Source organism: Cherax quadricarinatus, chromosome 19, assembly GCF_038502225.1.
Source record: "Cherax quadricarinatus isolate ZL_2023a chromosome 19, ASM3850222v1, whole genome shotgun sequence".
Taxonomy (NCBI): Eukaryota; Metazoa; Arthropoda; class Malacostraca; order Decapoda; family Parastacidae; genus Cherax; species Cherax quadricarinatus.
The window spans coordinates 42,613,999-42,640,573 of NC_091310.1; the positions used below are offsets into that span (position 1 = coordinate 42,613,999).

Here is a 26,575-nt window from a genome sequence, read left to right on the forward strand (position 1 = left end):
TCTCTTCACTTAAAGATGGGGTTAGGGGCCTAAGACCCTGTCAGTAAATGAATTCATCGCTAATCAAGGAATTACCCCTTACTGACACTTCAAAAGTGTCACCACCCAAAATTAAAACGTGCAGTTTTATGTTTGCTGGGAAATTCCTTTCAATCTGTTTATTATTAACAGTAATACAAAGTAATATAGGTCAATGACTTCCGAGATATTCCAGGAAATGTGCGCATAGCTGATTTTTGGGGGATTTTTTTTTTTTCAATAAAATCGTGCTTTTTTCATTCTTTGCATAGGATAAGAATGATCTTCTGTAGTTACCCTTCAGGCGTGTAATGTTTTCTGTAATGGTCATGGTCACTTTTTTTTTTTTTTTATCCCTCCCCTCCCCCCACCCTTCCATACCTCTCTATATAATGTCAGTTTTCATTAATTTGGGCATCTTTATCATGCTTCTATGTTATTTATGTTATACCTAATATTATTCTGGAACAAATGTTATACAGTGGAACCTCGGTTTTCGTTTGTTCTGGTTTTTGTCGAATTTGGTTTTCAATGACTTTTCGTCAAAATGTGGTCCTAGTTTTCGTTTGTCACCATGGTTTTCGTCGGCCGTCCCCAACGCGTCCACCTGCCTGCGCCCACACAAAGCATCAGTCTGGCTTTGTTTCTCGTAGAGTAAACATTACTTTGCACATTCATACGAAACATTTCATAATAATCTATTGTTTTTGCTTGTTTATCGAGTGCAACTACTAAATAAGCCACCATGGGGCCAAAGAAAGCTCAAGAGTGCCAGTCCTTTGATAAAGAAGGTGAGAAACACGATAAAATTCAAGAAGGAACTTATAGAAAAATACTAGAGTGACGTACGTGTGGCCTAGTCCCATTCCCTACCCCCATGGAGCTTGGAGGGAGAAGCTAGGCACCTTGGGCTTCTGCACTGGGCTCGAAGGTTGTGGCAACTGCATAGCAGCAGACGATGTCAGGAGGTGCAAAGGCAGCAAGCACTACAGGATCCTTTTGGAGTCGCACTCCAGCTCCAGGCATTAAGCCCGAGCGCTGGGGAAGCTCAAGAATGTCTCTTGCATGTGCATTGCTGTTGCTACTACTACACCTGTCCGTTCCACCCTGGCGAAGAAAAAAGAAATTAAGGAAGCTGATATTGTGGAAGGGGTAAATGTGTTAATGAAACAGAGATCGCAAATAATTGAAGATGTTGAGAAGTTATTGTTGGTGTGTTGATGATCCCATGTATCAGAAATCTTCCCTATGAGGATAGACTGAGGGCCCTGAATCTGCACTCTCTCGAAAGGCGTAGAATTAGGGGGGATATGATCGAAGTGTATAAATGGAAAACGGGAATAAATAAAGGGGATGTAAATAGTGTGCTGAAAATTTCCAGCCAAGACAGGACTCACAGCAATGATTTCAAGTTGGAAAAATTCAGATTCAGGAAAGATATAGGAAAGCACTGGTTTGGTAATAGAGTTGTGGATGAGTGGAACAAGCTCCCGAGTACAGTTATTGAGGCTAAAATGTTGTGTAGTTTTAAAAATAGGTTAGATAAATACATGAGTGGGTGTGGGTGGGTGTGAGTTGGACCTGACTAGCTTTGCTGCTGGGTCTGGTACAGTGCTCCATCCTTGAGTGGGGATGACCAGACTGGGTGGGTCATTGGGATAATCCGGGGGGTGGGTCATTGGTCTAATCCGGGGTGGGACATGGACCTGCTCCGCGTGGGTCAGTAGGCCTGTTGCAGTGTTCTTTCTTTCTTATGTTCTTATTTGTGAAAAGGCAAGGCAGTTGCATGCAGATCTCGAAAAAAAAAATGCCTGGAACGAGTGCTGCTGTTAGTGATTCAGGAAGGATATAGGAAAGCACTGGTTTGGTAATAGAGTTGTGGATGAGTGGAACAAGTTCCCGAGTACAATTATTGAGGCTAAAATGTTGTGTAGTTTTAAAAATTGGTTAGATAAATACATGAGTGGGTGTGGGTGGGTGTGAGTTGGACCTGACAAGCTTTGCTGCTGGGTCTGGTACAGTGCTCCATCCTTGAGTGGGGATGACCAGACTGAGTGGGTCATTGGGATAATCCGGGGGGTGGGTCATTGGTCTAATCCGGGGTGGGACATGGACCTGCTCCGCGAGGGTCAGTAGGCCTGTTGCAGTGTTCTTTCTTTCTTATGTTCTTATGTTCTTATTTGTGAAAAGGCAAGGCAGTTGCATGCAGATCTCGAAAAAAAAAATGCCTGGAATGAGTGCTGCTGTTAGTGAATTTAAGGCCAGCAGAGGCTGGTTCGACAAAGAGGTGATCTGGCATACAAAGTGTGTTAAGGTATGGTGAGTCTGCAAGTTCAGACAAACGTGCAGCCGAAGAATTCGTTGATGAATTCAAGGGGTACATAGAGGCTGAAGGATTCCTATCCCAACAAGTGTTCATTTGTGACAAAACAGGCCTCTTTTGGAAGAAAATGCCAAAGAGGACCTACATCACACAGGAGGAAAAGGCACTGGCAGGACACAAGCCTATGAAGGATAGGCTAACTCTTTTGTTCTGTGGCAACGCTAGTGGGGATTTCAAAGTGAAGCCTTTACTGGTGTATCACTCTGAAAATCCCCAAGTGTTCGAGAAAAACAATGTCATGAAAAGTAGATTGTGTGTGTTGTGGAAGGCTAACAATAAGGAATGGGTAACGAGGCTAGTTTTCATTGAATGGGTAAATTAAGTGTTTGGCCCGAGTGCGAAGAATGTCGCCAACAAGTGTCTTCAATAAAGGTTTGTAATAGTGGTTTAAATGTTAATTTATCCATTAAAAATAGTCATTTATATTTATTTTTCATTGTTTTCTTTATGTAAAACTACATTTATTCTCTATAAAATGTATTTTTTTGTTAATACTTTTGGGAATCTGGAACAGATTAATTAGATTTACATTATTTCTTACGGGAAATATTGCTTTAGTTTTCATCAAATTTGATTTTTGTCTAACTCTCTGGAACCAGTTAAAAATGAAAACCAAGGTTCCATTGTAGGTAGTTAACCTTTATTGATCATAATAGTGTATTAATACAATATTTTATAGTGCCGAGAGGCATACCCCTTCATGCATCACGGGCCATCATGAGTTACTGAGACACTGCTCCTTCTCCCTCTGCTATAACTCCGCCTACTTTGTAACAATGCCAAATGGCGAATTAAATAGCATATTAAAATAAGAAGAAGTGAATGTTTTCAGATACTTGGGAGTTGACGTGTCGGCGGATGGATTTATGAAGGATGAGGTTAATCATAAAATTGATGAGGGAAAAAAGGTGAGTGGTGCGTTGAGGTATATGTGGAGTCAAAAAACGTTATTTATGGAGGCAAAGAAGGGAATGTATGAAAGTATAGTAGTACCAACACTCTTATATGGATGTGAAGCTTGGGTGGTAAATGCAGCAGCGAGGAGACGGTTGGAGGCAGTGGAGATGTCCTGTCTAAGGGCAATGTGTGGTGTAAATATTATGCAGAAAATTCAGAGTGTGGAAATTAGGAGAAGGGGTGGAGTTAATAAAAGCATTAGTCAGAGGGCAGAAGAGGGGTTGTTGAGGTGGTTTGGTCATTTAGAGAGAATGGATCAAAGTAGAATGACATGGAAAGCATATAAATCTATAGGGGAAGGAAAGAGGGGTAGGGGTCGTCGTCGATAGGGTTGGAAAGAGGGGGTAAAGGAGGTTTTGTGGGCAAGGGGCTTGGACTTCCAGCATGCGTGCATGAGCGTGTTAGATAGGAGTGAATGGAGACGAATGATACTTGGGACCTGACGATCTGTTGGAGTGTGAGCAGGGTAATATTTAGTGAAGGGATTCAGGGAAACCGGTTATTTTCATATAGTCGGACTTGAGTCCTGGAAATGGGAAGTACAATGCCTGCACTTTAAAGGAGGGGTTTGGGATATTGGCAGTTTGGAGGGATATGTTGTGTATCTTTATACGTATATGCTTCTAAACTGTTGTATTCTGAGCACCTCTGCAAAAAAACTGATAATTTGTGAGTGTGGTGAAAGTGTTGAATGATGATAAAAGTATTTTCTTTTTGGGGATTTTCTTTCTTTTTTGGGTCACCCTGCCTTGGTGGGAGATGGCCGACTTGTTGAAAAAAAAAAAAATTAAAAATAAAGAATAAAAATGAAACTCCAACTTGATAACTTTATTTTAATTTGCATAACTCTTATATATTACAGAAAACAATAAAAAAGTAAAGTACACATACGAGTTAAGCTTACAGAAAAATAGCTTAAGAATCTGGCAACATTTTAGTATAAGTATCCTCTTTGTACCATGTTTCTACAAAGAATTTTAGTCATTATACAAAAATTATTTTTATGACGCGGCGAGTAATATACATCTGAATGTGTACGTAGTAAATTTCAGAATTTTCCCCGATTTGTTTAAATTTTTTTTTTATTTTTGTTCAATACATTTAATTCACCATCTAGCATCTTTACAAAGTGGAAGGAGCTAAATGAGAGAGGGAGAGGCAAGCAGTAGCATTCAGTACCTGGTTAGTCTTTTTTTTTTTTTTTCAACAAGTCGGCCGTCTCCCACCGAGGCAGGGTGACCCAAAAAAGAAAGAAAATCCCCAAAAAGAAAATACTTTCATCATTCAACACTTTCACCACACTCACACATTATCACTGCTTTTGCAGAGGTGCTCAGAATACAACAGCTTAGAAGCATAGTCGTTATGGGTGTTAAATGTTAGGCGTGGTGCTAATAAAATATTGTGTAATTACGCTAATATAAGTAATAAGGGTTATCCATCTATTACAATATTCCAAATTGATATCAGAAACACAGTAAATACCCTAGAACTATAATAAAGACACTTAATTGAAAAATATTTGCCGTGTTATGTGAATGGGATAGACATGGAGGCTGCTGCTTTGGGATATGATCATAAGATACATACGTTTTCTCATCTGTACATCTGGTTTATAACGAAAGAAAACAGTGTGTACATCAGGGGAGACACTTCTAGATTACTCTTGTCATAAGACAAAATGCAGAATTAGTGTTTATTATTATTATTATTATTATTTATAGTAGTAATTTATAATAACGTTATCCATGGAGGCAAAGAAGGGAATGTACGAAAGTATAGTGGTACCAGCACTCTTATATGGGTGTGAAGCTTGGGTTGCAAATGCTGCAGTGAGGAGGCAGCTAGAGGCAGTGGAGATGTCTTGTCTAAGGGCAATGTGCTGTAAATATTATGCAGAGAATTCAGAGTGTGGAAATTAGGAGGAGGTGTGGAGTTACTAAAAGTATTAGTCAGAGAGCTGAAGAGGGGTTGTTGAGGTGGTTTGGCCATTTAGAGAGAATGGATCAAAGTAGAATGACTTGTAGAGTGTATAAATCTGTAGGGGAAGGAAGGCAAGATAAGGGTCGTCCTTGAAAAGGTTGGAGGGAGGGGGTAAACGGGGGTTTGTGGGCGAGAGGCTTGGACTTCCAGCAAGCATATGTGAGCGTGTTAGATAAGAGTGAATGGAGACGAATGGTTTTTGGGAACCTCATGAGCTGTTGGAGTGTGAGCAGGGTAATGTTTTGTGAAGGGATTCAGGGAAACCGGTTAGCCGGACTTGAGTCCTGGAAATGGGAAGTACAATGCCTTGTTTTTAAAGGAGGGGTTTGGGATATTGGTAGTTTGGAGGGACTTCTAAACTGTCATATCTGAGTGCCTCTGCAAAGACAGTGATTATGTATGAGTGAAGTGAAAGTGTTGAATGATGATGAAAGCATTTTCTTTGTGAGAATTTTCTTTCTTTTTGGGTCACCCTGCTTCGGTGGGAGACGACCGACGTGTTGAAGAAAAAAATAATAATAATAATAATTTATAATAATAATTTATTTATAATAATTTATAATAAATAATTGATCTGGAGTGCTTTAAATGTCATAAGTATTTCGTATAGGTTTGATAGCTGACGTTTAAAACACTCCAGAGCGATTGTTATTATTTATTATTATTATTATTGTTATTGTTATTATTATGATTATTACCATCAACATGCCTTGTTCAGAGATTTTAATCATTTCTTAAGCTGCCACGATACACCAAGAATGTAAACACACATACAAACACACCAGCTAACCCCTTTACTGTGAACTTCTTTTGTACTTATTCCATTTTCCTCTTGTTTTTCCTCTTCCAAGTGCTGCTTCACTTCTGACTCTATCTTCTATTATGGGATGCACAATCAAGTACAAATTTATAGATGAAATTTGTAATCTTGAAGATTGCTTGATGCTGAGAAATATCACTAACCCCTTTACAATGAACTTCTTTTGTACTTCCATTTTCCTCTTGTTTTTCCTCCTCCAAGAGGAAAAACAACTAGAAATTTGTACAAATGTGTAGTCTTGGAGACTGAAAAGTAGTATACTGAGTGGCTGTAGGGAGGAGATTAAGATGCTTGACACTGAGATGCTGCGCTGCCTGCTCATGACCCAAGTTCTTGTACAGTATACAATAACAACTCATCAGAGAGCCCGTCGTAACTCCAAGTTGTCAGTAAACAAGTACGTCAATAAGTGAGGAGAGGCTGTGTTGCATCATAATGTATACAAGAGTAACCACTGATCAGAGCATGAATATTGCTCCACCATTGAAACAGCAAATGCTGGATTAGGTTAAGCTGAGAATGCTGTATTTAATTTTCCAATTGTTTTGATGTAGGTATAGATGATTTAAGTATTTTTTCGGGAAGAATTTGTGGGAGCTGTACATTCGCTAGAAAATAGCACCAGAATGAGGAATAGGTCTTAACTCCATAAGTTTTCAGGCATCGTGATGCAGTATAATTATTGTCTTCCTTTGCCATGGAACTTTATACATCTATAGTATTGATCAAAACTGAGAGACTGTACATACACCACTGCCCTTGATCATTGCTGCCCACCTTCACTGTGCTGCCCTCCCTCTCTGCTGCACCTTACCTTTTAACATTACCTGTCCTGTCAGTTCTGTCAGTCTTCCTGCATTCTTTCCCCTCATCATATTGTCCATCTCAGCAACCCTCCCTTACAATATGCCCTCTTGCTGCTGACTCTGGCTTTGGCTTCCAGAAATATTGTAAGTGCACATTTCTTTATCTAACTCTTCAATGCATATCTGAATTGTCTGTATATTTTTTATATTGTGTGATCTATGCATGTGGGTTGATGATGTGTTTAGTGGAATGAAAGTAACACCATATGCATTGGCTAGACTGAAGCCTAATATACCAGGAACAGCTGACAAGAGACTTGCCTCTATATCTTCCCTCATATTATTAACCAAATAAACATCACTTTGCCATGATGAGTAGGTATTATGATAGCATGATAGCATACTAGACGGTCTCTTCACTACTGGCATTGTGCATGAACTACGCTATATTCATTAACTTGTGAAATTAAATTTACAGCATATCTATTTTTATATATTATTTTTAAATGTGCTTATATTGAAAGCAAATAAAATTTTTATTATGCATATAGTGGCAGGACAGTATTTGTAGATTTCAGTGATACCGAGTTCACAAATTTCTCCCAAAACTTAACTTGGCTTAAGATCATGGCTGCATAACAGTATTTTTTTCAACTGTAAATTTGTTCCTCGTCATATGGGCCATAGATACTTTTTTTTTTTTTTCCCCCAACAAGTTGGCCGTCTCCCACTGAGGCAGGGTGACCCAAAAAGAAAGAAAATCCCCAAAAAGAAAATACTTTCATCATCATTCAACACTTTCACCTCACTCACACATAATCACTGTTTTTGCAGAGGTGCTCAGAACACAACAGTTTTGAAGCATATACGTATAAAGTTACACATCATATCCCTCCAAACTGCCAATATCCCAAACCCCCTCCTTTAGAGTGCAGACATTGTACTTCCCATTTCCAGAACTCAAGTCCGGCTATATAAAAATAACCGGTTTCCCTGAATCCCTTCACTAAATATTACCCTGCTCACACTCCAACAGATCTTCAGGTCCCAAATACTATTCGTCTCCATTCACTCGCATCGAACACGCTCATGCACGCCTGCTGGAAGTCTTATGGCCTATAATATACAGTAGATATATAAAAGTAAAAGCCTCTGTTTTTCTATTTGTTTAATATCTTGAGCTCTGTGTTAAATTTAAATCGTTTGTGTTACAGATCGACGGGGTGTTGTAACACTTGAGTACCTGACACACACACAAGGTAAAGTAACTGAGAATCAGTTACCTTCCAGGAGTTATGGAACAGTGTACACAGCTCAGCCCACGGTGAGTGTTCACTTACTAAGTTTGCGAAATATGCAGGATAAGATTTGTGCTACCCAAATCAGTATTAGATACCTGAAAATAATTTATCATAATTTATCATAGTTATTATTTTTTTAAGGTAACATTCTTACCCCTTAAACTGTCCAAACATATATCTATGTTTTCACTGCCAGTACTCATGGAGTCCTTCTACTTGCAGATGTGTTGAAGAGTGATTGATGGAATGAAGATGTAAAGAGAGTAGTAAAGGAGAAAAAGATAGCATGTGAGAAGTTTTTACAGAGTAGAAGTGATGCAAGGAGGGAAGAGTATTTTTTTTTTTTTTTAACAAGTGGCCATCTCCCACCGAGGCAGGGTGTCCCAAAAAGAAAGAAAATCCTCAAAAAGAAAATACTTTCATCATCATTCAACACTTTCACCTCACTCACACATAATCACTGTTTTTGCAGAGGTGCTCAGAATACAACAGTTTAGAAGTCTTTCTTTCTTTCAACACACCGGTCGTATCCCACCAAGGCAGGGTGGCCCAAAAAGAAAAACAAAAGTTTCTTTTAAATTTAGTAATTTATACGGGAGAAGGGGTTACTAGCCCCTTGCTCCCGGCATTTTAGCCGCCTCTTACAACACACATGGCTTACGGAGGAAGAATTCTGTTCCACTTCCCAATGGAGATATGAGGAAATAAACAAGAAGAAGAACTAGAAAGAAAATAGAAGAATACCCAGAGGGGTGTGTATATATATGCTTGTACATGTATGTGTAGTGTGACCTAAGTGCAAGTAGAAGTAGCAAGACATACCTGAAATCTTGCATGTTTATGAGACAGACAAGACACCAGCAATCCTACCATCATGTAAAACAATTACAGGTTTTTGTTGTACACTCACTTCGCAGGACGGTAGTACCTCCCTGGGCGGTTGCTGTTTACCAACCCACTACCTAGGAGTTTAGAAGTATATACGTATAAAGATACACAACATATCCCTCCAAACTGCCAATATCCCAAACCCTTCCTTTAAAGTGCAGGCATTGTACTTCCCATTTCCAGGACTCAAGTCCAGCTATATAAAATAACCGGTTTCCCTGAATCCCTTCACTAAATATTACCCTGCTCACACTCCAACAGCTCGTCAGGTCCCAAATACCATCCATCCCCATTCGCTCGTATCTAACATGCTCACGCACGCTTGCTGGAAGTCCAAGCCTGTTGCCCACTAAACCTCCAACCTTTTTGAGGACGACCCCTACCCCGCCTTCCTTCCCCTACAGATTTATACGCTCTCCATGTCATTCTACTTTGATCCATTCTCTCTAAATGACCAAACCACCTCAACAACCCCTCTTCAGCCCTCTGACTAATACTTTTATTAACTCCACACCTTCTAATTTCCACACTCCGAATTTTCTGCATGATATTAAACCACACATTGCCCTTAGACAGGACATCTCCCCTGCCTCCAACCGCCTCCTCGCTGCACCATTTACAACCCAAGCTTCACACCCATATAAGAGTGTTGGTATTACTATACTTTCATACATTCCTTCTTTGCCTCCATACATAACATTTTTTGTCTCCACATATACTAACCTTTTTTCCTTCAACAATTCTTTGATTAACCTCATCCTTCATAAATCCATCCACTGACGTGTCATCTCCCAAATATCTGAAAACATTCACTTCTTCCATACTCTTCCTCCCCAATTTTTCTTTATCTAAATCATTTGATACCCTCATCACCTTACTCTTTTCTGTGTTCACTTTCAACTTTCTACCTTTACATACACTCCCAAATTCGTCCACTAACCTTCGCAATTTTTCTTTAGAATCTCCCATAAGCACAGTATCATCAGCAAAAAGTAACTGTGTCAATTGCCATTTTGTATCTGATTCCCCATAATTTAATCCCACCCCTCTCCTGAACACCCTAGCATTTACTTCTTTTACAACCCCATCTATAAATATATTAAACATCCATGGTGATATGGTTGTTTAATATTTTTATAGATAGTTGTTTAATATATTTATAGATAATATATTTATAGTAATATATATATAAATATTTATATATATTTATAGTAATATATATTTATAGATAGTAGGTTGGTAGACAGCAACCACCCAGGGAGGTACTACTGTCCTGCCAAGTGAGTGTAAAACGAAAGCCTGTGATTGTTTTACATGATGGTAGGATTGCTGATGTCTTTTGTCTGTCTCATAAATATGCAAGATTACAGGTATGTCTTGCTACTTCTACTTACACTTAGGTCACACTACACATACATGTACACATTTATTTATACACACTCATCTGAGTTTTCTTTGATTTTATCTTAATAGTTCTTGGTCTTATTACTTTTCCTTTTATATCCATGGGGAAGTGGAATAAGAATCTTTCCTCCGTAAGCCATGCGTGTTGTAAAAGTCAACTAAAATGCCGGGAACAATGGGCTAGTAACCCCTTTTCCTGTAAAGATTACTAAAAAGAATAATAATAAGAAAATTGTCAAAGTGGGAAGTCTGAATGTGCGTGGATGTTGTGCAGATGATAAAAAAGAGATGATTGTGGATGTTATGAATGAGAAGAAACTGGATGTCCTGGCTTTAAGTGAAACAAAGCTGAAGGGGGTGGGAGAGTTTCAGTGGAGAGGAATAAATGGGATTAGGTCAGGGGTTTCAAATAGAGTTAGAGCTAAAGAAGGAGTAGCAATAATGTTGAAGGATAAGCTATGGCAGGAAAAGAGGGATTATAAATGTATTAATTCAAGGATTATGTGGAGTAAAATAAAGATTGGATGTGAAAAGTGGGTTATAATAAGTGTGTATGCACCTGGAGAAGAGAGAAGTGTAGAGGAGAGAGAGAGATTTTGGGAAATGTTGAGTGAATGCGTGGGGAGTTTTGAATCAAGTGTGAGAGTAATGGTGGTTGGGGATTTCAATGCTAAAGTGGGTAAAAATGTTATGGAGGGAGTAGTAGGTAAATTTGGGGTGCCAGGGGTAAATGTAAATGGGGAGCCTTTAATTGAGCTATGTGTAGAAAGAGATTTGGTAATAAGTAATACATATTTTATGAAAAAGAGGATAAATAAATATACAAGGTATGATGTAGCATGTAATGAAAGTAGTTTATTAGATTATGTATTGGTGGATAAAAGGTTGATGGGTAGGCTCCAGGATGTACATGTTTATAGAGGGGCAACTGATATATCTGATCATTTAGTTGTAGCTACAGTTAGAGTAAGAGGTAGATGGGAAAAGAGGAAGGTGGCAACAAGAAGTAAGAGGGAGGTGAAAGTGTATAAACTAAGGGAGGAGGAAGTTCGGGTGAGATATAAGCGACTATTGGCAGAAAGGTGGGCTAGTGCAAAGATGAGGAGTGGGGGGGTTGAAGAGGGTTGGAACAGTTTTAAAAATGCAGTATTAGAATGTGGGGCAGAAGTTTGTGGTTATAGGAGGGTGGGGGCAGGAGGAAAGAGGAGTGATTGGTGGAATGATGAAGTAAAGGGTGTGATAAAAGAGAAAAAGGTAGCTTATGAGAGGTTTTTACAAAGCAGAAGTGTTATAAGAAGAGCAGAGTATATGGAGAGTAAAAGAAAGGTGAAGAGAGTGGTGAGAGAGTGCAAAAGGAGAGCAGATGAAAGAGTGGGAGAGGCACTGTCAAGAAATTTTAATGAAAATATGAAAAAAATTTGGAGTGAGTTAAACAAGTTAAGAAAGCCTAGGGAAATTATGGATTTATCAGTTAAAAACAGAGTAGGGGAGTAGTAGATGGGGAGATGGAGGTATTAGGTACATGGCGAGAATATTTTGAGGAACTTCTAAATGTTAAGGAAGAAACAGAGGCAGTAATTTCATGCACTGGTCAGGGAGGTATACCATCTTTTAGGAGTGAAGAAGAGCAGAATGTAAGTGTGGGGGAGGTACGTGAGGCATTACGTAAAATGAAAGGGGGTAAAGCAGCTGGAACTGATGGGATCATGACAGAAATGTTAAAAGCAGGGGGGTATATAGTGTTGGAGTGGTTGGTACTTTCGTTTAATAAATATATGAAAGAGGGGAAGGTACCTAGGGATTAGCGGAGAGCATGTACAGTGGACCCCCGGTTAACGATTTTAATCCGTGCAAGAGGGCTCATCGTTATGCGAAATAATCGTTATGCGAATCAATTTTCCCCATAAGAAATAATGGAAATAAAATTAATCCGTGCAAGACGCCCAAAAGTATGAAAAAAAATTTTTTTTACCACATGAAATGTTAATTTTAATACACACAAACTGAAAAAGGCATGCACAATTAAATGACACTTACTTTTATTGAAGATCTGGTGATGATTGATGGGATGGGAGGAGGGGAGAGCAATATCTTCTTACTGTTTAGAAGGGGAATCCCCTTCCATTAGGACTTGAGGTAGTAAGTCCTTTTCTGGGGTTACTTCCCTTCTTCTTTTAATGCCACTAGGGCCAGCTTCAGAGTCACTGGACTTCTTTCGCACAAGATATCTGTCCATAGTGGCCTGTACCTCTCGTTCCTTTATGACTTGCCTAAAGTGTTTCACAACATTGTCAGTGTAATAATCACCAGCACGGCTTGCAATAGCTGTGTGAGGGTGATTTTCATCCATGAAGGTTTGCACTTCAAGCCACTTAGCACAGATTTCCTTAATCTTTGAAGTAGGCAACTTCTTCAATTTCTCTCTCCCCTCCTCCGAAGCAATTTCCTCAGGTGTGGCCTCTTGCTGTTGAAGTTGATCTAGCAGCTCATCAGTGGTTAGTTCTTCATTGTCCTCCTCCACCAACTCTTCCACATCCTCCCCACTAACCTCCAACCCCAAGGACTTTCCCAATGCCACAATGGATTCCTCAACTGGCACAGGATTCTCAGGGTTAGCCTCAAACCCTTCAAAATCCCTTTTGTCTACACATTCTGGCCACAGTTTCTTCCAAGCAGAGTTCAAGGTCCTCTTTGTCACTTCCTCCCAAGCCTTACCTATAAGGTTTACACAATTGAGGATATTAAAGTGATCTCTCCAAAACTCTCTTAGAGTCAGTTGAGTTTCTGAGGTCATTACAAAGCACCTTTCAAACAGAGCTTTTGTGTACAGTTTCTTGAAGTTGGAAATAACCTGCTGGTCCATGGGCTGCAGGAGAGGAGTGGTATTAGGAGGCAAAAACTTCACCTTAATGAAGCTCATGTCCCCATAAAGTCGCTCTGACACGTCTGTAGGATGACCAGGGGCATTGTCTAACACCAGGAGGCACTTAAGTTCTAATTTCTTTTCAGTTAGGTAATTTTTCACATTGGGGGCAAATGCATGGTGTAACCAGTTATAGAAAAATTCCCTAGTGACCCATGCCTTACTGTTTGCCCTCCACAGCACACACAAATTATCCTTGAGGACATTCTTTTGCCTGAACGCTCTGGGAGTTTCAGAGTGATACACTAATAAAGGCTTCACTTTGCAATCACCAGTAGCATTGGCACACATCAACAAAGTAAGCCTGTCTTTCATAGGCTTATGTCCTGGGAGTGCCTTTTCCTCCTGAGTAATGTAGGTCCTGCTTGGCATTTTCTTCCAGAACAGGCCTGTTTCATCACAATTAAACACTTGTTCAGGTTTCAGTCCTTCAGTTTCTATGTACTCCTTGAATTCCTGCACATATTTTTCAGCCGCTTTGTGGTCCGAACTGGCAGCCTCACCATGCCTTATCACACTATGGATGCCACTACGCTTCTTAAATCTCTCAAACCAACCTTTGCTGGCCTTAAATTCACTCACATCATCACTAGTTGCAGGCATTTTTTTAATTAAATCGTCATGCAACTTCCTAGCCTTTTCACATATGATCGCTTGAGAGACGCTATCTCCTGCTATCTGTTTTTCATTTATCCACACCAATAAGAGTCTCTCAACATCTTCCATCAATTGCGATCTTTGTTTCGAAAACACAGTTGAACCTTTGGCAAGAACAGCTTCCTTGATTGTCTTTCTGGTGCCCACAATAGTAGCGATGGTTGATTGGGGTTTCTTGTACAGCTTGACTAGGTCGGCTATACGCACTCCACTTTCATACTTATCAATTATCTCTTTCTTCATCTCTATAGTAATTCTTACCCTTTGAGGTGTAGGGTTGGCACTAGAAGCTTTCTTGGGGCCCATGGTCACTTATTTTCCAGAAACAGCACCGAAAATACTGTAATAATACGAAATATTCCGAGTGTATGCTTGGATGTTACCGCGGAGGCTGGCTGGTAAACAATGGGACGGAGCGGCACATGTGAGGCTGGCTGAGGGCACATTGGACGCGTCTCGGACGAAAATCGGTATGCGGGTTTTTAATCGGTATGCGGGGCAAAAATTTTCCGATAAAAGTAATCGTTATGCGGAAAAATCGCTATGCGATGCCATCGTTATGCGGGGGTCCACTGTATTGTCCCTTTATATAAAGGGAAAGGGGACAAAAGAGACTGTAAAAATTATAGAGGAATAAGTTTACTGAGTATACCAGGAAAAGTGTACGGTAGGGTTATAATTGAAAGAATTAGAGGTAAGACAGAATGTAGGATTGCGGATGAGCAAGGAGGTTTCAGAGTGGGTAGGGGATGTGTAGATCAAGTGTTTACATTGAAGCATATATGTGAACAGTATTTAGATAAAGGTAGGGAAGTTTTTATTGCATTTATGGATTTAGAAAAGGCATATGATAGAGTGGATAGAGGAGCAATGTGGCAGATGTTGCAAGTATATGGAATAGGTGGTAAGTTATTAAATGCTGTAAAGAGTTTTTATGAGGATAGTGAGGCTCAGGTCAGGGTGTGTAGAAGAGAGGGAGACTACTTCCAGGTAAAAGTAGGTCTTAGACAGGGATGTGTAATGTCACCATGGTTGTTTAATATATTTATAGATGGGGTTGTAAAAGAAGTAAATGCTAGGGTGTTCGGCAGAGGGGTGGGATTAAATTATGGAAAATCAAATACAAAAGGGGAATTGACACAGCTACTTTTTGCTGATGATACTGTGCTTATGGGAGATTCTAAAGAAAAATTGCAAAGGTTAGTGGATGAGTTTGGGAATGTGTGTAAAGGTAGAAAGTTGAAAGTGAACATTGAAAAGAGTAAGGTGATGAGGGTGTCAAATGATTTAGATAAAGAAAAATTGGATATCAAATTGGGGAGGAGGAGTATGGAAGAAGTGAATGTTTTCAGATACTTGGGAGTTGACGTGTCGGCGGATGGATTTATGAAGGATGAGGTTAATCATAGAATTGACGAGGGAAAAAAGGTGAGTGGTGCATTGAGGTATATGTGGAGTCAAAAAACGTTGTCTATGGAGGCAAAGAAGGGAATGTATGAAAGTATAGTAGTACCAACACTCTTATATGGGTGTGAAGCTTGGGTGGTAAATGCAGCAGCGAGGAGATGGTTGGAGGCAGTGGAGATGTCCTGTCTAAGGGCAATGTGTGGTGTAAATATTATGCAGAAAATTCGGAGTGTGGAAATTAGGAAAAGGTGTGGAGTTAATAAATGTATTAGTCAGAGGGCAGAAGAGGGGTTGTTGAGGTGGTTTGGTCATTTAGAGAGAATGGATCAAAGTAGAATGATATGGAAAGCATATAAATCTATAGGGGAAGGAAGGCAAGGTAGGGGTCGTCCTCGAAAGGGTTGGAGAGAGGGGGTAAAGGAGATTTTGTGGGCAAGGGGCTTGGACTTCCAGCAAGCGTGCGTGAGCGTGTTAGGAGTGAATGGAGACGAATGGTACTTGGGACCTGACGATCTGTTGGAGTGTGAGCAGGGTAATATTTAGTGAAGGGATTCAGGGAAACCGGTTATTTTCATATAGTCGGACTTGAGTCCTGGAAATGGGAAGTACAATGCCTGCACTTTAAAGGAGGGGTTTGGGATATTGGCAGTTTGGAGGGATATATTGTGTATCTTTATTCGTATATGCTTCTAAACTGTTGTATTCTGAGCACCTCTGCAAAAACAGTGATTGTGTGTGAGTGTGGTGAAAGTGTTGAATGATGATGAAAGTAAATTCTTTTTGGGGATTTTCTTTGTTTTTTGGGTCACCCTGCCTCGGTGGGAGACGGCCGACTTGTTGAAAAAAAAAAAATATGAAAGAAGAAAATTAAAAGTGAATATAAGAAAGAGTAAGGTTATGTGGATAACAAAAAGATTAGATGACGAAAGATATTTAGGAGTGGACGTGTCAGCAGATGGGTCAATGAAGGATGAGGTGAATCATAGAATTGATGAGGGAAAAAGGGTGAGTGGTGCACTTAGGAGTCTGTGGAGACAAAGAACTTTGGCCGTGGAAGCAAAGAGGGGAATGCATGAGAGTATAGTTGTACCAACACTCTTGTATGGGTGTGAAGCATGGGTGATAAATGTTGCAATGAGGAGAAGGCTGGAGGCAGTGGAGATGTCATGTCTGAGGGCAACGTGTGGTGTGAATATAATGCAGAGAATTCATAGTTTGGAAATTAGGACGTGTAGGATTACCAAAACTATTGTCCAGAGGGCTGAGGAGGGGTTGTTGAGGTGGTTCGGACATGTAGAGAGAATGGAACAAAACAGAATGACTTCGAGAGTGTATAAATCTGTAGTGGAGGGAAGGCGGGGTAGGGGTCGGCCTAGGAAGGGTTGGAGGGAGGGGGTAAAGGTGGTTTTGTGTGCAAGGGGCTTGGACTTCCAGCAAGCGTGGGTGAGCATATTTGATAGGAGTGAATGGAGACAAATTGTTTTTAATACTTGACGTGCTGTTGGAGTGTGAACAAAGTAACATTTATGAAGGGATTCATGGAAACCTGCATGCCGGACTTTAGTCCTGGAGATGGGAAGTACAGTGTCTACACTCAGAAGGGAGGTTGTTAATGTTGCAGTTTTATAACTGTAGTGTAAAGCACCCCTCTGGGAAGACAGTGATGGAGTGGATGATGATGAAAGTTTTTCTTTTTCGGGCCACCCTGCCGTGGTGGGAATCGGCCGATGTGTTAATAAAATAAAATAAATAATTTTTTGTTCTGATAATTACAAATTGTAGTAGTTTTTGTGATTTCATAGCCAATGTTTGTTCTGACACTAATATTAGGTATTCAAATAGTACTCAGATAGTCACAAACACACTGACAGGTGAACATTTTCATCTGCCTTGGTCACCTACTATTGTCTAGAAATATATGCATAGTATTTATGGGGTGCCAGCAATGTTTTAGACATGCTGGAGTGTATATGAAACTCCTTGAAGCAGCACTGTGTAAGACGAGTGTCACTCCATTACTGACAGTGCAGCAGTGAGTGACACTTGATAGTGCACTGTCTTGGCTTTATTTGTTTTCACTGTTAACTATAAACATGTCTATCTGTTTGTCTGTCTATATGTCTTATTTGTCTGTCTGTCTAGCTCTGTCACTTTGTCTCTGCTTATCTGTCTCTCTGCCTGTGTCTGTCTTCCTGTCTCTCTGTCTGCTTGTCTCTTTCTTTCTCAGAGAGCCACTCATGAACTAACAGGTATTACACACGATGCAGAGTCATATCTGATTCCTGAACAAGTGAAATGCGTATTACTTGCCAGTCATGCTTATTATGCCTTATATCTACAAGCACAGTATAGCACTGTCTGGATTTTGTGGATTATCCTAGGTAACTTACACTATGTATAATAACTATTTATGTATACCTGTGAGGTAGAGACAGAGATAGACAGAGACAGGCAGAGATAGATACAGACACAGATGGAGATAGAGACAGCCAAAGTCAATCAGCCAGCCAGCTACCCGGCCAGCCAGCTACCCGGCCAGCCAGCTACCCGGCCAGCCAGCTACCTGGCCAGCCAGCTACCCAGCCAGCCAGCTACCCGGCCAGCCAGCTACCCGGCCAGCCAGCTACCCGGCCAGCCAGCTACCCAGCCAGCCAGCCAGCCACTTGACCAGCCAGCCACTAGGCCTGCCAAACACATATTACACATGTTCCAGAATAATGTCTCTTTTCTTAGGGCATAGGTTATAGGACATTCTGACAGGATGACACTACCAGTGGTATCAGAAATGAAAGGATGTTGCACATGGGTTATTATTGAGGTTTTTGATATTTCCTCGACCAAGTATGGCCACATCCATCTCAAAGCCACTAAACTCTGGGTTAACTTAACTTTCTTAAAAGGGGAGTGTTAATACGGCATGGCATCAGTGAATCCCTGGTGTTTGCCACACTATTTGCTCTAGCTGGTGCTCAGTTGAAATGGTGCTCCCACAAGGTACTAAGTGGTCCCAGATTTTTTTAATACTGTGCACACCAAGTGTTAAGACTCATTCTGTACTGACCACGCATCTCAGATCAATCATGCCAAATTTGAAGGCAGTGAAAATAAAACGTAGATATATGTTTGGAACACTAGCAGTGCAAACGTTGATCTACGTTAGGACAGTTTAAGGGTTCAGAAGTAATAATGTTGCTTGTCTAGTAAAATGTTACTCATATTGCAAGATGTTTTGTGCAGAATATTTTTCAAGTATTTAATCCATGATCAAATTCCAATCTCATTGTCTTTGTTAACCCTTAAACTGCCATTGGGGATAACACAAAAATTGTATTTTAGTTCCAAAATATTTTTGGATTTTATTTTTAACCAAAAATCTGGCCTTGATTTTGCATGTTTAAAAAAAATGACAATCAGGTTAAAGCTCACCAAGAAATAGTTATTTAAAGTTTCTGAAAATGACCCTCATATGGTAACATAGTTACATCATGCAATTGCAGTTGCATGCTATGTGTTTTGGGTCACTTTTTGTTTTTTCTTTTCAAAACTTGTGTGTGTCATTAGTATATATATTTTCAGACCATATTTACAGAGTATTTAGTGTTCATTAACTGATTATTTTTTATTTGAGCAAAATTTTTACTGATAAATTCTTCACTCTTGGAATTTTTTTTTTACTTCTATATTATATGCACTATACACTGTTCACTCAGTATACACACTGCACTCACTGTTCACTATGCCAACTATAGTTGCTTGAGTTCATGAAACTCCTCAAAACAGGGTTCAATGCACAGTGGAGTTTTGCAAGTTTTGCACATGAATCATGTGTCCTTGCATTTCCTTTTTTTTAGTGGTGTTAGAGCATACATAACACATCTGGGCATATTTCTTTTTCTCGGTGGAAAGAAGTTGTGTTATGTAGTACTTCTAAGCTCATCAAGATTTTCCTTGCTTGATGGATCATCTGTATTGGCAGCAGCATTCTCTCTATCTTCATAGTCATACAACTCCAAGTCCTCATCACTATCTTCAGTTTTCAGTAAGAAACTAGATCATAACCTCTTCCAAGTGTCAGATGCTCCAACACTGGGTCATCTTAAGGCTCCAACATTGGGTCACCTTATGGCTTGAAAGCTGGGTCACCTAAGGCTCCAACACTTGGTCACCTTAAGCCTCCAATGCTGGGTCACCTTAAGGTTCCACTGCTGGGTCACCTTAAGGCTCCAACACTGGGTCACCTTAAGGCTCCAATGCTGGGTCACCTTAAGGCTCCAATACTGGGTCACCTTAAGGCTCCAATGCTGGGTCACCTTAAGGCTCCATTGCTGGGTCACCTTAAGGCTCCAATGTTGGATCATCTTAAGGCTCCAATCCTGGATCACCTTAAGGCTCCTGGTCAAGGAATGGGTCGTGGGGGTGTCAACCCCCAGGACACCCTCCAAGTAGCTTGGCTGTGTGAGCCAGTGGGCTGCCAGCAGCAACTTGTCTGGTTGAACAGACAATAAACAGAAAGACCTTTCCTCAGGCTGGGCTGCGAGGGTAGAAAAATTCTTGATACTGGTCAGAGATATTACAGATCATGGGTGCATACTATGCATTTATTGCCAGGGAGATCCAAATATTTTACTTATTCAGTCTTTCCATATTTTCAGAATGGCATTGTGCCTCAGCGGGCTAGTTCAGAGAAACCAGTGGGGACGCAAGCCAGCGTTGGGGGTATGGTGGGCATTAGTAGTACTAGTGCAAGCACCACGGATCCTGGTGTGGCAGGCTCTTTAAAAAAGAAGTCAACTTCAACACAGTCAATTAATGGTATGTACTGTTTTCAACATGTATTGGTAACAAGGATTTCAAGTAAAATTGTATGAAAATTGATAATATGTGCATTGCATAATTTAATTTTTTTTTTATGTGTCTGTAGAACTTGGTTTGTAAAGCAATAATAATTTTGCCAAAAGTCAAGCGTGTCTTTAGTGTTGCAATAATCGCAAAATTCACTCTGAATATCACAAAATAATTGTGTACAGTTAGGTAGTTTCAAGGTGGGTTGGCTAGGGGAAAGCTAAAATTATATTAGTCATTTTAGCTAGGCTAGGCAAGATTGCCAAGTTAATTTTGGTGCAAAATTTAAAGTTTGTATACCATATAAATTCACAAAAAACATGTCTTATCAGTGTTTTCTGTGCATTTCACAGACTGCCTTAAATGAATAGCAAATATAAAATTATAATTTAATGTGCCATTATCTCGGAAATGTATCAGTTTCTGCTCATCAGTCTGTGTTAACGTAGATTGATAAGCAGAAATTGATATTAGTTTCCTTCCTACAAACCTTCTATTATACAATAATTTAAAGACATTTAAAGCAAGGAGAACTTATTTCACAATGTTTCATCCACATTGGCACTTTATAATTTACTTGATAAAGCCTTACTCTGTGGATGAAGTGTCACTTAATGAAGGTTCTCCCTGTCTAAAGTGTCAGAAGTATCACTTGTTGGCTCATACCTTTGCCTGTCTTCTATTATATGAAGAAGGATGATTGGTGAAGACCAACCATGATAGCAGTACAGGGACTTCTCTATTGTCTTTTCCATATTGTCCTCTATTGTTTTCCCTTGTGGTGTAAATTTTTCGTATTTCTTTCATTCTAGTTTCTCATTGGTGTGTAATTACTGAGAGAAGTTTTTCTCTCTTTGTTTCTCATAAGTGAATAATTTCTGAGGGCACGCTTCACTCTTTTTCATTGGTGTGCACTTGCTGAAGTCAGTCTTCTCTTGTTTCTCTTTTAAAGTGATGAGTTTCACCATTAAAAGGTGTTCCTTGAAATGCGTTTATTAACTCTTAAGCTGAATGAGACTCGTGTATGCTTCAGTGTGGGCAACTGAGTGCATTATATGTAGCAGCATAATTTATACCAGATGCAGTAAGTGTCATGCAACACAATTTACATTAGGCAAGTATCTTCGTTCTGTGTGCCAAATTTATATGTAGCTGACAATAATAATTAGTTACCTAACTAATAGGTTGGCAAATATGAGTGTAGAGTGGAACCCTGTTAAATGTTTTGTACTCTGGCAAGATTTTTTCATGAGCTTGTAAGATCACAGGTAAATCTTTACGTTTTACACTCACATGGTAGGACGGTAGTACCTCCCTGGCCAGTTGCTGTCTACCAGCCTACTACCAAGGTCTTTTGGAATCCTGGTCTGATATTAGGCTAAAGGGGGTATGATCCCTGAATTATTAACAGATGGCAATTATAATCTGACTCTCACAGAGTGAGGACACAGTGCTGCAAGAAAAGAAGCCTTCTGTTATTGTATAACAGTATTCCAAAAAGCAGAAACAAAAATACCCTATATATTTTTATGAAGATAGTATTTTTTTAAATCAGTACTGTAAAGGAAATGTAAAGTGAACAGGTTCATGTTGGGAGAGATGTCACTGGGGAGGCCATATTGATTGATTTATTTATTTATTTATTTATTTATTTATTTATTTATTTGTCTTTGCAAACAGTACATTGAGATTATGCATTTACAATAATGGGTTGCAATGCAAAGAGAGCCTCTATTATGCCCAGGCATTATGGACCAACTTAACATTACTGGCTTACTGACTACTTAACACTAAAGAATTATATCATGGTTGTACAGTAGATCTATTAATTATATTATTAATTATTTAATTGATTAATTAATTGAGCTATGTGTAGAAATAAATTTGGTAATAAGTAATACATATTTTATGAAAAAGAGGATAAATAAATATACAAGGTATGATGTAGCACGTAATGAAAGTAGTTTGTTAGATTATGTATTGGTGGATAAAAGGTTGATGGGTAGGCTCCAGGATGTACATGTTTATAGAGGGGCAACTGATATATCGGATCATTATTTAGTTGTAGCTACAGTTAGAGTAAGAGGTAGATGGGAAAAGAGGAAGGTGGCAACAACAAGTAAGAGGGAGGTGAAGGTGTATAAACTAAGGGAGGAGGAAGTTCGGGGGAGATATAAACGACTATTGGCAGAAAGGTGGGCTAGTGCAAAGATGAGTAGTAGGGGGGTTGAAGAGGGTTGGAATAGTTTTAAAAATGCAGTATTAGAATGTGGGGCAGAAGTTTGTGGTTATAGGAGGGTGGGGGCAGGAGGAAAGAGGAGTGATTGGTGGAATGATGAAGTAAAGGGTGTGATAAAAGAGAAAAAGGTAGCTTACGAGAGGTTTTTACAAAGCAGAAGTGTTATAAGAAGAGCAGAGTATATGGAGAGTAAAAGAAAGGTGAAGAGAGTGGTGAGAAAGTGCAAAAGGAGAGCAGATGAAAGAGTGGGAGAGGCACTGTCAAGAAATTTTAATGAAAATAAGAAAAAATTTTGGAGTGAGTTAAACAAGTTAAGAAAGCCTAGGGAAAGTATGGATTTGTCAGTTAAAAACAGAGTAGGGGAGTTAGTAGATGGGGAGATGGAGGTATTAGGTACATGGCGAGAATATTTTGAGGAACTTTTAAATGTTGAGGAAGAAAGGGAGGCGGTAATTTCATGCACTGGCCAGGGAGGTATACCATCTTTTAGGAGTGAAGAAGAGCAGAATATAAGTGTGGTGGAGGTACGTGAGGCATTACGTAGAATGAAAGGGGGTAAAGCAGCTGGAACTGATGGGATCATGACAGAAATGTTAAAAGCAGGGGGGGATGTAGTGTTGGAGTGGTTGGTACTTTTGTTTAATAAATGTATGAAAGAGGGGAAGGTACCTAGGGATTGGTGGAGAGCATGTATAGTCCCTTTATATAAAGGGAAGGGGGACAAAAGAGATTGTAAAAATTATAGAGGAATAAGTTTACTGAGTATACCAGGAAAATTTTGTATACGGTAGGGTTATAATTGAAAGAATTAGAGGTAAGACAGAATGTAGGATTGTGGATGAGCAAGGAGGCTTCAGAGTGGGTAGGGGATGTGTAGATCAAGTGTTTACATTGAAACATATATGTGAACAGTATTTAGATAAAGGTAGGGAAGTTTTTATTGCATTAATGGATTTAGAAAAGGCATATGATAGAGTGGATAGAGGAGCAATGTGGCAGATGTTGCAAGTGTATGGAATAGGTGGTAAGTTACTAAATGCTGTAAAGAGCTTTTATGAGGATAGTGAGGCTCAGGTTAGGGTGTGTAGAAGAGAGGGAGAATACTTCCCGGTAAAAGTAGGTCTTAGACAGGGATGTGTAATGTCACCATGGTTGTTTGATATATTTATAGATGGGGTTGTAAAAGAAGTAAATGCTAGGGTGTTCGGGAGAGGGGTGGGATTAAATTATGGGGAATCAAATTCAAAATGGGAATTAACACAGTTACTTTTTGCTGATGATACTGTGCTTATGGGAGATTCTAAAGAAAAATTGCAAAGGTTAGTGGATGAGTTTGAGAATGTGTGTAAAGGTAGAAAGTTGAAAGTGAACATAGAAAAGAGTAAGGTGATGAGGGTATCAAATGATTTAGATAAAGAAAAATTGGATATCAAATTGGGGAGGAGGAGTATGGAAGAAGTGAATGTTTTCAGATACTTGGGAGTTGACGTGTCGGCGGATGGATTTATGAAGGATGAGGTTAATCATAGAATTGATGAGGGAAAAAAGGTGAGTGGTGCGATGAGGTATATGTGGAGTCAAAAAACGTTATCTATGGAGGCAAAGAAGGGAATGTATGAAAGTATAGTAGTACCAACACTCTTATATGGATGTGAAGCTTGGGTGGTAAATGCAGCAGCGAGGAGACGGTTGGAGGCAGTGGAGATGTCCTGTCTAAGGGCAATGTGTGGTGTAAATATTATGCAGAAAATTCGGAGTGTGGAAATTAGGAGAAGGTGTGGAGTTAATAAAAGCATTAGTCAGAGGGCAGAAGAGGGGTTGTTGAGGTGGTTTGGTCATTTAGAGAGAATGGATCAAAGTAGAATGACATGGAAAGCATATAAATCTATAGGGGAAGGAAAGAGGGGTAAGGGTCGTCCTCGAAAGGGTTGGAAAGAGGGGGTAAAGGAGGTTTTGTGGGCGAGGGGCTTGGACTTCCAGCAAGCATACATGAGCGTGTTAGATAGGAGTGAATGGAGACGAATGATACTTGGGACCTGACGATCTGTTGGAGTGTGAGTAGGGCAATATTTAGTGAAGGGATTCAGGGAAACCGGTTATTTTCATATAGTCGGACTTGAGTCCTGGAAATGGGAAGTAAAATGCCTGCACTTTAAAGGAGGGGTTTGGGATATTGGCAGTTTGGAGGGATATGTTGTGTATCTTTATACGTATATGCTTCTAAACTGTTGTATTCTGTGCACCTCTGCAAAAGCAGTGGTAATGTGTGAGTGTGGTGAAAGTGTTGAATGATGATGAAAGTATTTTCTTTTTGGGGATTTTTTTTCTTTTTTGGGTCACCCTGCCTTGGTGGGAGACGGCCGACTTGTTGAAAAAAAAAAAAAGAAAAAAAAGAATAATTTATATAAAACAAAAGATTTTTTTTTTTTCAACAAGTCGGCCGACTCACACCGAGGCAGGGTGACCCAAAAAGAAAGAAAATCCCCCCCAAAAAAAACTTTATCATCATTCAACTCTTTCACCTCACTCACACATAATCACTGTTTTTGCAGAGGTGCTCAGAACACAACAGTTTAGAAGCATATACGTATAAAGATATACAACATATCCCTCCAAACTGCCAATATCCCGAAACCCTCCTTTAGAGTGCAGGCATTGTACTTCCCATTTCCAGGACTCAAGTCCGGCTATATAAAAATAACCGGTTTCCCTGAATCCCTTCACAAAATATTATCCTGCTCACACCCCAACATATCGTCAGGTCCCAAATACCATTCGTCTCCATTCACTCCTATCTAACACGCTTACGCACGCCTGCTGGAAGTGCAAGCCCCTCGCCCACAAAACCTCCTTTACCCCTTCCTTCCAACCTTTTCGAGGACGACCCCTACCCCGCCTTCCTTTCCCTACAGATTTAAATGCTCTCCATGTCATTCTACTTTGATCCATTCTCTCTAAATGACCAAACCACCTCAACAACCCCTCTTCAGCCCTCTGACTAATACTTTTATTAACTCCACACCTTCTAATTTCCTCACTCCGAATTTTCTGCATAATATTTACACCACACATTGCCCTTAGACAGGACATCTCCACTGCCTCCAACTGCCTCCTTGCTGCTGCATTCACAACCCAAGCTTCACACCCATATAAGAGTGTTGGTACTACTATACTTTCATACATTCCCTTCTTTGCCTCCATAGATAATATTTTTTGTCTCCACATATACCTCAATGCACCACTCACCTTTTCTCCCTCATCAATTCTATGATTAACCTCATCCTTCATAAATCCATCCGCCGACACGTCAACTCCCAAGTATTTGAAAAATTCACTTCTTCCATACTCCTCCTCCCTAATTTGATATCCAATTTTTCTGTATCTAAATCATTTCCTACCCTCAACACCTTACTTTTTTCTATGTTCACTTTCAACTTTCTACCTTTACACACACTCCCAAACTTGTCCACTAACCTTTGAAATTTTTCTTTAGAATCTCCCATAAGCACAGTATCATCAGCAAAAAGCAACTGTGTCAATTGCCATTTTGTATTTGATTCCCCATAATTTAATCTTTCCCCTCTCCCGAACACCCTAGCATTTACTTCTTTTACAACCCCGTCTATAAATACATTAAGCAACCATGGTGACATTACACATCCCTGTCTAAGACCTACTTTTACCGGGAAGTAGTCTCTCTCTCTTCTACACACCCTAACCTGAGCCTCACTCTCCTCATAAAAACTCTTTACAGCATTTAGTAACTTACCACCTATTCCATATACTTGCAACATCTGCCACATTGCTCCCCTATCTACTCTATCATATGCCTTTTCTAAATCCATAAATGGAATAAAAACTTCCCTACCTTTATCTAAATACTGTTCACAGATATGCTTCAATGTAAACACTTGATCTATACATCCCCTACCCACTCTAAAACCTCC

At 39.8% G+C, this 26,575-nt stretch overlaps 1 protein-coding gene across 6 annotated transcripts in view; it reads left to right on the top strand.

Annotated features, from left to right (window-relative positions):
• Window positions 1-26,575, top strand: part of app (Palmitoyltransferase app) — a 191,758-nt gene that overhangs the window by 109,296 nt on the left and 55,887 nt on the right. For all 6 annotated transcript variants that reach the window (XR_011392200.1, XM_070086751.1, XM_070086750.1 and 3 more), the window contains 2 exons: window positions 8,182-8,291; window positions 20,200-20,359. Coding sequence is in view for 5 of the 6 variants with exons in the window: in XM_070086751.1 (XP_069942852.1) it covers window positions 8,182-8,291; window positions 20,200-20,359 (270 nt within the window). In the remaining variant the exon portion in view is untranslated. The remainder of the gene's footprint in view (window positions 1-8,181; window positions 8,292-20,199; window positions 20,360-26,575) is intronic.